The 13,267-nt window shown below is 56.3% G+C and overlaps 1 protein-coding gene across 8 annotated transcripts in view; it reads left to right on the top strand.

Moving 5' to 3' along the window:
* CDC14A (cell division cycle 14A) overlaps positions 1-13,267 on the top strand; it is a 67,337-nt gene that overhangs the window by 39,897 nt on the left and 14,173 nt on the right. For all 8 annotated transcript variants that reach the window (XM_070396095.1, XM_070396088.1, XM_070396092.1 and 5 more), the window contains 3 exons: positions 2,902-2,989; positions 5,659-5,889; positions 9,484-9,622. In XM_070396095.1, coding sequence (XP_070252196.1) covers positions 2,902-2,989; positions 5,659-5,889; positions 9,484-9,622 — 458 coding nt within the window. The remainder of the gene's footprint in view (positions 1-2,901; positions 2,990-5,658; positions 5,890-9,483; positions 9,623-13,267) is intronic.

The raw sequence follows: 13,267 nt of genomic DNA on the forward strand, positions 1-13,267 counted from the left end.
TATGGAAAGGCTGAATACCTCCCAGTGTTTGGGCTGAGAGATGTATTTGCCGCCATCACAGCAGCGGCCCACCTCACGGGCACAGACGTAGTTTCTAGAACTCGTGAAAATTCAAGTGTTCAAGTCCCCCGGCATTTCAAACGCACCGGGCGGGTTAGCTGTTCCGAGGAAACCGGGTGAACCTCGTGGACGGAGAATTCTATGGCAACGCGACAAGAACCACCTAAATACAGCCGCTCCAGGAGCCCAGACGTTCCTTATCTTGGGGTGTCCTTCCACTGAGAGCATCTGGGCCTTCCCCCGGAGCGGAGGAGTAGGCTTTCGGCCGGAAGGGTGAACTCGCCCCATGGCCTCATCCTTGCTGAGCTGTTGCTTACCGAGTGCATCGGGCAGGAATCTGTGAGCCAGGTTCTGCTGCGGTGTGTGTGTCTGTTTAATGAGAAAGCTCAGTTTGTGTGGCGTTAACTGTTCTAACGGTGGTAAATATTGACATATGTGTACTTCACTCCGAAAGACGGCCCGATGTGCATTTTGGAAGCTTACCAAACTCGGCTGTGTCATACCAGTCAGTTAACGTTCTTACTCATTTTCTTTTAGACTTGGATCTGAGACCTAAATGTCTTTGCTTCTTCCATCCACCTGTCCGGGCCACTGAGTACAGTTCAGTATTTCCCATGTTTATCTCCTTGGCTGGGCAGGTTTGCAAACACACTCTTTTGGTTCTGGGAGTGAATGTACCTTCGTGAGGCCATTGTCTTGCCCATCTGACGGGTATGAAAGGTTACTGTTTAACCGAGGGATGTCCACGACTCAAGTAAACACACAGCCCCATGTCCTGTCCAGCCCGCTGAGCGGTCAGGGATACGGAGACAGTGAACATAGAAACCCGTTCTCTTCCACTGTTCACAGAAGATGGGTGTTAGCCTTTTGAGGATCAGAGCCTAGGTTTAATTTTGAAATTTTAAGTAATGTTTTAAGCTTAAGACTTACGTGAGAGGGATAGCGGGCCATTAGTTGGAGACTGTTTGTTTTTCATTTTTACTGATTTCAGAGAGAAAGGGAGAAGGATGAGAGAGAATCACTGACCGGCTGCTTCCTGCACGCCCCCTGCTAGGGATCGAGCCTACAACCCGGGCATGTGCCCCAACCGGGAATCAAACTGTGACCCCAACCATTGAGCAGCACCGGCCTGGCCAGACTGTTTTATTTAAGCAAGAAAATGTTCATCCTAAAGAGTTGTAAAATGTATTTTAAATAAAGTCTAATAATATTATATTAAAAATAAATTTACTTTAAATTATATATTTTAAAAAAGTCGTATAGGAGATTCTTTAATCCAGTTGGTGTGAACAGACAGGCATGCTTGAGATTTGGTGTGTGTACCCCTGACAGTCATGGAGATGGTGGGGATTTTACTTAGGGCATTCTAGAGAGAATATGTTTATTACGACGAGTTTAATGCAATTCAGACGTCCATAAGGCGTCTTGTCAGGCTTCATTTGTAACTGGAGAGAAATGTCTGCATTTGAAACACCAACCCAGCAGCGCCAAGGTTGGGTTTTCCTGGGGTGAGAGTGGGCAGAGTAAGTAACGAAGGTAGAGGTTCCCGCTTTCCCCAGGGCCCTGCTCCCATTTATTGAACAACTAGAAGCCCCCACAGACGGAGGGGTTCAGACGGTATCGGACTCAGGTCCCTGCCTTCGAGTCTGCTCCTCCTAGTGACGGAGCGAGCCTTCTGTGTGGGGAGCCGTGGCCGGGAGAGAACACTCCCTCCCCAGCCTGGTAGCTGTGCACGGAGCCCTGTGGGGGGCCTGAGCGGGCGGGGGGGACTGGGGCCTCCACGCTGGGACGGGCAGTGGGGGCGGGGTTGTGGGTGGGCTCAGAAAGCAAACGTGAAGCGGCGCTAACACACCTTTTGATGCATCGCACACATGTGTCCCAATCGCCCGCACAACCTCAGGTGCCCCCAGCCCTGCCCCAGTGGTCCCTGGGTTCAGACGCCACGGGGAAGGGGAGCGGAGGGGAGGAGAGGAGGAGAGCATGGGCAGTGGGAGGAGGCTCGGCCCTTCCCTGGTCTTCAGCCTTTTCTTAGGCCCCCTTAGCGTGTGGGGACCAGGGGCTGAGACCTGGTGGTCCACGTCAGCCCACAGGCCTGTCCTGTTGGGTTGTGCGGTATCTAAAGACATCCTTCCTAGGGCAGATGTCAAAGACGAGAGATGTCGGGTGACTGTCCCGTCAGAGGGTGGGCCTCATCCGGCGCTTTCCTGCAGGATGGCTCCTTAGCCAGAGCTGAGGCCGGCCTCCTCCTGCCTGGCCCCTGGGGCTGTTGGGTTTGCAGCCACCGGCAGAGCCCTTGGCGGAGTCTGGGTCGCGGTGTGACCTTGAGGATGGGACCAGGGTCTGTTCCCCCCTCCTCCTCCTTCTAAAAACCAGTGTTGACAACCGCTGCCCCACGAAAGTGCGTGCATCATAACTCTGATCAATTTATAGATTTTAAAAAATTGCTTAAAGTATGTATCCCACGTTCATGGAAAGCGCGTATATTGCCTGTTTTCTCTGCCTTCCCTTTATTTATCGCGGGGACAGGCAATGTTTGTTGGGATTTCTTTCCATTGCAGAGTGGCCAGGAGACAAAATTCTTTTAAGCAAATTTAAGAACCTTTTTTGAAGTTTTACAGTCTAGGAAAACACTTTTCTGAAGTGGATTGAATTCATAAGTACCATTTTGCGAATCGATGCATGTTTTTATGTTAAACTGTTACTTTGTCTTTACATCTGTCCAGTTTAGTCTAGAACCAGTAACATGAAAGCGACTTTCTCCGTAAGGGTTTCCTAAGTGGTGTAAGAATTATAACATATTTTTCTTTTCTTTTTTTTTTTTTTCCTCACAAAATTCTCCAGCGAGTTGAAAACGGTGACTTCAACTGGATCGTTCCGGGAAAATTCTTAGCATTTAGTGGACCACATCCAAAAAGCAAAATTGAAAACGGTAGGTTTTCCTTTACCACCGAACAAGGTGCTTCAGACCGTCTTTAATTCCTTCATTTCCTCCAATGATCCCTCCTTTCGGTGATATTCTCCAGAGAATTTCGTAATTTGGAAACGGAATAGTAGCAACTCGTGTGCTCGATGCCGCCCTTTAGGGGTGGAGGCGTGGCCGCTGCTGTAAGACTAGCCGATGGTCAAGGGGTCAGAGGGGTGCTCACTGCCCCGACCAGGTGTCAGAGGAGACCCCGAGAAACAGGCCGTCACCCCTGAGAGATGCCTGCTCCCCTCAGGGGCTCCGGGTGCTGGGTGGTGGGTGCTGGACGCAGAGTCTCAGGGCCACAGAGAGCACGTTGGGGCCACTTTGACTGTGGGGACACGAGAGCCGACTGTGTTTTGGTTAAACACGTTGGAATCGATAAATGCATAATTTAGCGGTAGACCGCAGCATAGTCTGGATTTCAAATTTTCCAAAACAAAACAAAAACACCAAACCACCCAGAACCCTCCGGGGATAATGTTTTTCTCATTTATGTTTCAAAAAAGGAAGAACAAAAGCAGAGAGAGAGAGAGAGAGAGAGAGAGAGAGAGAGAGAGAGACAGCAGAGGCAAGGAGTCCCACTCTCCGAAGGTCAGCCTGCCCCTTTAAGGAGAGAGCAGGTGGGGAGCCGGGCAGGTGGGAGCCGGCTGCACCCCTCGCTGGCTGCACCCCTCGCACCGTGTGAGCTCCTGCACCCCTCTGAGCGGGGTTCCCCCTCTGTCAAAGGGGGGACAACGCGCATTGCAGGCGCGCAGTGAGGGTTAGAGATACTGCATCCAGTGCTCTGCACACGATAGGTGCTTATTAGGGAGCAGATATTCAGATTCCATGTTTATCACGGATGAGCCTAATATTTTATTTACTTCATTGGCCCATTTTGCAGTTTTTTACTTTTAATAATGACTGGGGGGCCTAGTCATTCGACTCTGCTGTTCCTTGGTTTCTGACTTCTGATGAGGGAAGAGACGAATGTTTAAATCTCTCTCCGCCCTCAAGCTCTGGTTTGGTAGCTCCAGGGTCCTGCCCTGCTTCACTGATGCCAGGGCACCACCTAGCGGCCGGACGGAGAAGGGCAGCCGTGCATGGCGCTACCACCAGTCCCGAGAGCATTCATTGATAGCCCCCCAAACAGCTGTGAGAGCATTGACGGCCCCCCAAACAGCTGTGAGAGCATTGACGGCCCCCCAAACAGCCGTGAGAGCATTGACAGCACCCCAAACAGCTGTGAGAGCATTGACGGCCCCCCAAACAGCTGTGATAGCATCGACAGCCCCCCAAACACTGTGAGAGCATCGACGGCACCCCAAACAGCTGTGAGAGCATTGATGGCACCCCAAACACTGTGAGAGCATTGACGGCACCCCAAACACTGTGAGAGCATTGATGGCACCCCAAACAGCTGTGAGAGCATTGACGGCACCCTAAACAGCTGTCAGAGCATTGATGGCACCCCAAACAGCTGTGAGAGCATCGACAGCACCCCCAAACACTGTGAGAGCATTGATGGCACCCCAAACAGCTGTGAGAGCATTGACGGCACCCCAAACACTGTGAGAGCATTGACAGCACCCCAAACAGCTGTGAGAGCATTGACGGCACCCCAAACAGCTGTGAGAGCATTGACAGTACCCCAAACAGCTGTGAGAGCATTGACGGCACCCCAAACACTGTGAGAGCATTGACAGCACCCCAAACAGCTGTGAGAGCATTGACGGCACCCCAAACAGCTGTGAGAGCATTGACAGCACCCCAAACAGCTGTGAGAGCATTGACGGCACCCCAAACACTGTGAGAGCATTGACAGCACCCCAAACAGCTGTTCCCAGCCATAGGATATTGCCACTGGCTTTGGGTATAGCTCACTGAAACACTTGTGGTCTTTGAGAAACCTGCTCACCAACTCTAGGAAGTGGAGACCCAACAATTAGCCTCAGGTTGGTTCTGGCCTGAAATCAGCCCCAGCGCAGCCCGGAGCCTGACTCCAGGGCGCAGCCGCTGCCGCCTCTCCTGCCCGCTGTGGGCAGGGCCAGGCCCTTTGCGGGCCTCGCAGCTGGCTAATTGCAAGGTTCAGTGAAGCACTTTGCGTAGCGCCTGGTCCATAGCCAGTGCTCAGTGCACGGCGGCTACGATGATCATTCTTGTCGTTACGTCAGCGTCCTGTTGCCATAGTTGGTGACGTCCGTGCCCTTGTCTCAAAAGAACGATGATTTGGGCCAATAAACCGACGAGGAACACGGGTGTGACTTTCCCGAGTGGGAAGGCAGTTGTCCTCTGGTGCCTGTGTGCGTCACTTCTCCACATGGAAGATAGCAAATACGCTCTCTCACCTCTTTGCTCAAAAGTAGAAATTGTGTATCTGGGCTGTGGGTCAGTCAGGCCTGCCTCTCAGATCTGCCTGCCTCCGTGGGGTGACCTCGGCTCAGTGGACCCCTCGGCTCGGGGGGGCGGGGGGCAGGCGGAAGAACCAGCTCTGGCAAATGAAGCCCAAGAGGCACTGATAAGAATGATGCTGGGAGTCCCAGCCCCAGGGGAAGGCGGGGGAACGAGGCTTAGGAAACCACCAGGATCCCAGGGAGAGAAATGGGGGGACCACCAGGGGCCCCCCGCTGTGCTGACAGCCCCCTCTCCCCCAGGTTACCCCCTCCACGCCCCCGAAGCCTACTTCCCTTACTTCAAAAAGCACAACGTGACGGCCATCGTGAGGCTGAACAAGAAGATCTACGAGGCCAAGCGCTTCACGGACGCGGGCTTCGAGCACTACGACCTCTTCTTCATCGACGGCAGCACGCCCTGCGACAACATCGTGCGCAGGTTCCTGAACATCTGCGAGAACACGGAGGGGGCCATCGCCGTCCACTGCAAAGGTGCGCGCCCGCCTCCGCGCGGCCGGCCCGAAGCCGCACACCAGGCCCCAGAGCCACTGTGTCTGCGAAAAGGGGACGCAGCCTGTTGGCACAGCCCCTTCCCAGGAGAGGGAGGCTTGGATGTGGGTGCCGGTGGCGGTGTGGCCTCCTGGGTCCCCTCGCTTCCCAGGCGCCTCCGTGCGGGGCCGGGGCAGCGTCTGCAGGCTGGCAGGGCACTTTTATTCTAATTTTTGAAGACTTTTTAAAAAAATATGTTTGTATTGAATTTGAGAAAGGGAGAAGGAGAGAGAGATGGAAACATTGACGAGAGAGGAGCATCATTGGTCGGCTGCCTCCTGTGCGCCCCCCACTGGGGATCGAGCCTGTGACCTGGGCGTGTGCCCTGACCGGGAATGGAACCCGCAAGCTCTCCTTTCCTGGTCGACGCTCAGCTGCTGAGCCATGCGGCCGGGCGGCGCCGGCACACCTTCAGGAGGCGAGGGCTGGTTGGGCCCTCTCTCCCTCCTGGAACCCGCCACCCCTTTCCTCCCTCCCCACCCCCTGGGCTGACGCTCCATCTCTTGTCCCAGCTGTCGGGCCTGCCCCCTCTGCTCCTGCCTTTCCCCACGGCCTCTGCATCGTGGACGCGCGTGTCTTCCCAGCCCGAGGCCAGGGGACGGCAGCCCACGGGAGTCACCGGCCGCTGGCTTGTCTCTGAGTGAACGGCAGGACGTGCTTGTGTGAAGGAATCTCTGGTCTCGGAGCGGGGGGCACGCTTGGGCAGGGTCCCCCAGGTTGTAGGGTTTAGCACAGAGCAGTGCAGGCCGCCCAGTGAAAGTTGTTTTAGATAAACGACGAGGACTTTTTTAATGTGTCTCAAATATGCACGGAACGTACGTGCTGTACGTTCCCTGCAGCCCGTGCCCGCTGCTCGGCAAACAGGAGGCCGGGTCTGTGATGTCCCTGCGGAGAGGGAGTGCTCTGGCCTCTCTGGGCTGGGCCCCGGCTCCCCACGTGCAGCGTCTCCGAGCGCCACTGGGGGGCGCTGCTCCCGCACCTGTGGAGCTGGGTGCTCGGGGTCTGGTCCATGTGGGGGCTGCGCTGTTCTTTTCGGGCGCCTGGCGCTGCTGGAGCTGACGTGCTCCGGGAGCTGCTCGGGCTCTGACAGTGATGGAAACGCCATCCGGGCCCGCTGCTATGTTTAAGATGTGAGTAGGTGGAGGTACTTTGCTGAACATGTGAGAGCGACGGAGGCTGCCTCTGCAGGGACCCGGGAGGGGGGTGAGCGGCACGCGGCCCCCATTGAGATGGGGCTCCCGCGTCAGGCCAGTCCCCCCGACAGGCCCCTCCCTCCGGTGTCCGGCAGGATGGGGCCTGAGGGCAGGCCTCCCTGCCTCTTAGGGGTCTTCCCTTCACTCCTGGCGGATTGCTGCTCTCCCTTCCCATCAGGTCACGTGGGAGGGGGGGGGAGGGCGGGGGTGAGCGGGTGTGCCCCGGTGTGGCCCATTCGCAGCCTGACTGCCTCGCCCTCGCATTTTGGTCAGGATTGCCCAGGCACGCCCTGGCCAGGCAGCTCAGTGGTTTGTGCGCCATCCTGATCGGCCAAGGTTGCGGGTTTGATCTGGGTTAGGGCACATTCAAGAACCCACAAACGAATACATCAATAAGTGGAACAGCAAATCGATGTCTCTCTCTCTCTCTCTCTCTCTCTCGCAAGTAAAACAAGTAAAAATAAATGAAAGGATTGCCCAGGCCCACGAAAAAGCCTGCATTCCACACATTTCACGTATCCGCGGAAGCTGGGAGCTCCTGGGAACAGGAAACGCTCGCAGGCTCTCTTTCAAACTACTTTTGTCTTTCCGGGGATGGATTTGGCCTGATGTCTAGTTTGGTTTTGTGGGTTTTTGCATCAGAATAATCCGTTGCAGCTTTGGTACATGAGTGCATTGCAGCCTGGACGTGCGCCTTGTTACACAGAGGACTGGGCAGCGAGTCTGCGAGGCTCAGGGTGGTCGCTCTGTAACTCGGTTGTGATATCGGCGTGGGAGGCGCCAGCCCGACCGGAAGCCCAGGGTCAGTTGTGTGTGGGCCGTCCGCTCCCAGGTGGCGACATCTGGCTGAGTGTTTCATTTGCTTCCACTTGTACACACACGTGGGAGCCTTTTACAAGGATCACACCTTCGGAGTAATTACCGCTCCACTGCTCTTCATAGCATCGGTATCTGCTGGAGGCCCGTTAATTATTTTGACATCCGCCCTAATTAAGTCAGCTTAATTTTCTGGGAATTCAGCCGCCTCGAGCATATTAACTGAACTGCGAGGAGGAGGCAGCGAGAATAGTCTTCCGTGTCCCACGAACTTCGGTGGCTGCGGAGAGAGAACGGCTGTGCCACGCACCTCCGGCAAAGTGCTGTGCAGAGCAGGGGTGGGGAACGTCCGGCCCGCAGGCCGTGTAAGGCCCTCGAAATCATTGGGCCTGGCCCTGCCAAGGCATCAGGGGTGTTACCTGTTTGACCAAGTGGAGCAGGCGGATGATTAAGTGGATAATGTCGTGTGGTCCTCGAATGACGTTATAAATGTCCAGATGCCCTTGGCAGGAAAAGGTCCCCCCCTCACCCCCCGAGAATAAACCAGAACCGAGTTTGCTGGGAAGGTGTGACCCGCTATGACTGTTCAGTGTCTCCTGTTCACCTTCTGGTTGAGTGAAGAGAGGGCTGGGGACTCGTGAAATTTTCTAGCACAATCGTTTGGAACGTGGCCGCACTGTGCAGTCCTGACCTGCGATTGCTCAGGTTCTGCAGCAAGCATGTCAAACTCAAAGGCTAACACGGGCCAAATAAACAGGGCATGCGGCCCGCGGGCCGTGAGTTGGACATGCTTGTTCTGTAGGGATTTCAGGAACCGCCTGGCCCTGTAAGGCGGGCGGTGGGGCAGTCGGTAAATAGACCCCATCCAGCTTCTCGCCCCGTGGCACCGGGAGCCCTCTCGCTAGGCACGCTTTCACAGACCGTTCAGGCTCTTCTAGAACCTAGCGGAACGCTCCTCTCCTCTGCGATCCTGGTGAGAGTGCAAGTACGTTCTTTTTATAGATTAAATTACAGGCTTTTTGAAACGGGGAAGCAGCTTACGTTTCAGAGGGATCTGAACACTTTCTGCACCTTTTCTTTTTGGTTGTGGGTGTGTGTGGCGAGGAGCGCCGCCCCCCCGGCCCCCTCCCCGGCCCAGGGAGAGGGCGTGGGGGCACTGGTGTCCCCGCAGAGGCCAGCGGAGGGGCTCTGGACGCCAACTGGGCCCTGGTCCTGCTCCGGGCCACTGGGCTGTGTTCTGTCAACATGATCTGTGGCCTTGTCAGACCTCCACAGAGGCCAGGACAAATGTGTCCTAACTCCTACGTCTAAAGAAGAGCCCACGGAGGCCACATTAACGTCACTCTTTTCGAGCCCGTTGGTGCCGGGTCAGGTCCTTGGGGTCAGGAGGTGGCCCTGCTTCAGGTGCCAACAGGCCGCCCCCCCCACGCCCCTCCTCTGATGAAACGGGGTCAGTAGCGTTTCCAACAGGCAGTGCCCGGGCAGGTGCGGGCGGGTTTGCATCCCTGGCTCGTCCCCTCTCTTGCAGCCGGCCTGGGCAGGACGGGGACGCTGATCGCCTGCTACGTCATGAAGCACTACAGGTTCACGCACGCCGAGGTCATCTCCTGGATCCGGATATGCCGGCCCGGCTCCATCATCGGGCCCCAGCAGCACTTCCTGGAAGAGTAAGTCTGTCGTCCCCGCGGGCGGGGTACATCCGGGCCCCTGGTCGCCCTGCCTCCGTTTCCCCCCGGACCGTGGCAGCCGGGTGATGGACGGCTGCATCAGGAGGGAAGGCCGAGCCCCAGGAGCCTGGCCAGGGGACGGCTCCGGCCTCCTCACGGCTCCTGTGGTCTCCGGGCCGGGCAGGCGAGCAGGAGGCGCAGAGCCACCTGCGCCTGCCGGTTCCCTGTCGTTTCCTGGGTGTGGTCTGGCCTCAGTGTGATTTTCTTACGTCTTCCCACCTGGCATGTCATTCCCTTCTTTTCTGTTGTTTGCATGTCTATAAGCAGAACCGGAAACACACACAAACCAAACACAGCTGAGGTCTGTGGGTGACGGTGGGTGACGGTGGCGAGGTTGCCGCTCCAGACAAGGAGGCAGCTGCGTGTGGCTGCATCTGAGGAGCTGCCTGGGCAGGAGGGAGAGCGGCTGGTCCCGCCTGCCCGGACGGACCCAGAGGAATCCTTATAACCCCTCCCTCCTTCCCGTGCTCACCCACTGGCTTTGGTCAAACCCCAGTCCCCAAGGGGGAGAGACTTAACCTGTAGGCGCACAACCCTTCCCGGTTTCCCCTTAACATTTTAGAAATCACCAGCCATTCGCCCATTAACGGGACGAGGAGCCCTGGCCGCTGGGGCTCAGTGGGTGAGTGTGTCCGTGCACCGAGAGGCCTGGCTATCCGCCTGTCCATCGGCCCAGCGGCCTGTTGGCTGTCCCCCCGGCCGTCGGCCCAGCGGCCTGTTGGCTGCCCGCCCCTGGGAGGGACAGTGAGCCACAGCAGGTGTCCCCCCAGGGGGTCCCAGGCAGGCACCCCCGCCCGTGTGCCCAGCGGCAGGTGTGGGAGCTCAGGCTTCTGCACAGAGGTGCAGATCCGTGGTATGGTCAGTCTTCTAGTCATGCGTTGCGTTTTGTTTGGAAGGGAATTTGCTTTGGAGCTGCCGTTGGCCTCCCGACCCCAGAACCGTGCAGAAGTGCCGTGTTCTCCTGGGCTGCCACGTGCGTGGGAATTGGTTCCGGCAGCTTCGTGTAGGCAGGACGCTGAGGCACCCGTGGAGGTGTCGTCACCTGTGGCGGGTCAGGGAGGATGGGCAGTGCGACCCCAGGCCTCCTGTGGGCGTGGCTGTTCGGGAGGAGTCGCGTTCATCAGATTTCTACCTTGGGGGGTTCAGAGTAGAGGCACTGCGACCTCATGTTCCTCAAGGAGAGGGGGCCGCAGCGACGTGTCCGGTGGCTTCCCACCAGCAGGTGTGGGAGCTGGAGTCGGGGAGGCTAAGAAGCCCCCTGACTGTCCCCCAGGAGGGGGCAGGGACTTGGCCCCGGGCTAGACGGTGGGCCCCGGGCCGTTGCAGGACATCAGTCTCAGGCTGTGAGGACGGACGAAAGACATGAGAGATGAAGAGAGTGGCGTCAGTGATGACGCAGACGCATGAATAAGTAACACGCTCCTTGGGGAAGAAATGAGGGTGAAATGTCTCCTGATGGGTTTTCATCTGTCAGACACTGAACGGGGGGCGGATGGTGCTCCTCCACGTGAACCACGGAGCCCTGTGGGGAGGGTATTCCAGCCCCGAGACCTCAGGACGCTGCTCCTCATGCCTACCAGTCCTCATACCACACACGCCCGGGTGTTCATTTCTGTGTCTTTTTTAAAAGAATATTTTTATTAATTTCAGAGAGGAAAGGAGAGGGAGAGAGAAACATCCATGATGAGAGAGAATCATCGATCGGCTGCCTCCTGCACGCCCCACACTGGGGATCGAGCTTGCAACCCGGGCGTGTGCCCTGACCAGGAATGGAACCGTGACCTCCTGGTGCCTAGGTTGACGCTCAACCCCTGAGCCACACCAGCTGGGCCCCCATTCTGTCCGGACTGGAGGGTGATCAAGGTTTCGGGGATTCTTCTCTTTCCTCAACGCCCAGTCCGTTGGGTATTTGCCAGCCGGCAAACGTAGCGGTGGGTCTGCAGACCTCCTCTAGGTTCAGGCGCCTGCGGACCGTGGGGATCTCGTTTCTGAGCCAGCAGGTCGGGTGGGACCCGCGATCCCGAGTTTCTCACAAGCGCCCGGGTGAGGCGGGTGGTCCCACCCACAGGTCTCGGCGCTGGCTGTCTCGCTCCCTGTGGTGCTCACAGCATCTGGTCAATGTCACCATAAAACCGAGTGACATCGGCAGTTAATAGGTCAACCAGTGCTTTTTATTTCAGGAAATGACCAAACACAAGATGAAGAACGCCTGTTCACGAGCTGGAAAAATGCCTGGACGTGTCTAACGATAGAGCTGGGGTTTTATCATGACTGACTCCTCCTGTGGGCCTTTAGGGTGTGGGTGTGTTACATACAGGCACTGGGTCAAGGAAAGTGGGTTCCGTTTTTAAAAATAATGTATTAAAAGATTTCAGAACTTGCTATTCCTAAAATAGCAACAATTAGGATCTGAAATATTAGAAGCAAAGGAAAATAATGCTTGACAATCTTGTGGTTGGTTTATTGGAGCCACAAGCACACGGCATGGGTTTGAATTGAAACTGTGCGTGACAGTCACCTTTTTGCAGGAACAGCAACTGCAAACCTGAGAATTGCTTTTCGATATTCACTATTCCATCGTTTGATTCACTTGACAATCCATTGGCATTGACACCATTGGCTAAGCAAGGACCGTGTATTAGAAGAAGTTTCGGCAATGGTGGCATCAGGAATTGATCCTGAAACTCTCATGCCAGTTACTGTGGGACATGGAATGGTTCTTGTTTTGTTTCCTGTGTGAAAGGGGTTAGAGGTGAGATAATGTTCGTTAGGGTTCGTTGTGAAGTTTGTATTTGGGTTTGAGAGCAGTGACTGAGGGCGAGGACGGAGGGGTTCTACCCCTAAATTAGATTCAGGTAGCTGACTCGTTGGGGAACGTCCCAAATCACTTCTTTCCTTTCTAGCTACATTTTCTTGGTGTTGCAGAAGCAGGACCTTCTCCCACACCCTCCTACACTCTCCCTAAACATCTTCCGATGGAACATCTGTCAGTACGAAGTAGCAGTTCTCCTTGCTTAGCGCCTCCTCCGTCTCCCCAGTCGTGGGCGCCGCTCTCTGACATCTTCCTCTGATGCCAAGTGAGAGGGTCTCATTTGTCCGATTCTCGAATCCAGGAGCGTCCCCTGGACGCACGGCCACCCTGGGGTGGTGCTGGGAGCCGTGCGGGGCGGCCTGGCCGCAGGTTGCAGCACAGCAGGCCTGGGTGGGGCACAAAGTGGGTGGGTGTCCAGGCGACATGACCACTGTGGCTTTGGGTGGACACGGGGAAGGGAGGGTGGCACTGGGAGGGCGTGTCCGGACTGGAGGGTGATGAAAGTCGCGGGGATGCTGTGGGTCAGGATTCGTCGGGCTCAGGAAGTGCGGAGGGAGTGAGGGAGGTCAGCTCCAAACAGAAGCAGCCGCACAGTGAACCGCGTGCTCGCAATTCAAAGCCAGAGACAAGGCAACGGACCTGCCTTTCTTTGCGGGGGGATTAAAAAAGCAGATTTTAGTCCAGCTGTGGTGGCTTCAGTGGTTGAGTGTCGACCTATGAACAAGGAGGTCAAGGTTCGATTCCCGGTCAGGGCACGTGCCCGGGTTGTGGCT

This window comes from Myotis yumanensis, unplaced genomic scaffold (assembly GCF_028538775.1).
Source record: "Myotis yumanensis isolate MYYU_CA2020_CCGP unplaced genomic scaffold, mMyoYum1.0.hap1 SCAF_17, whole genome shotgun sequence".
Classification (NCBI taxonomy): domain Eukaryota; kingdom Metazoa; phylum Chordata; class Mammalia; order Chiroptera; family Vespertilionidae; genus Myotis; species Myotis yumanensis.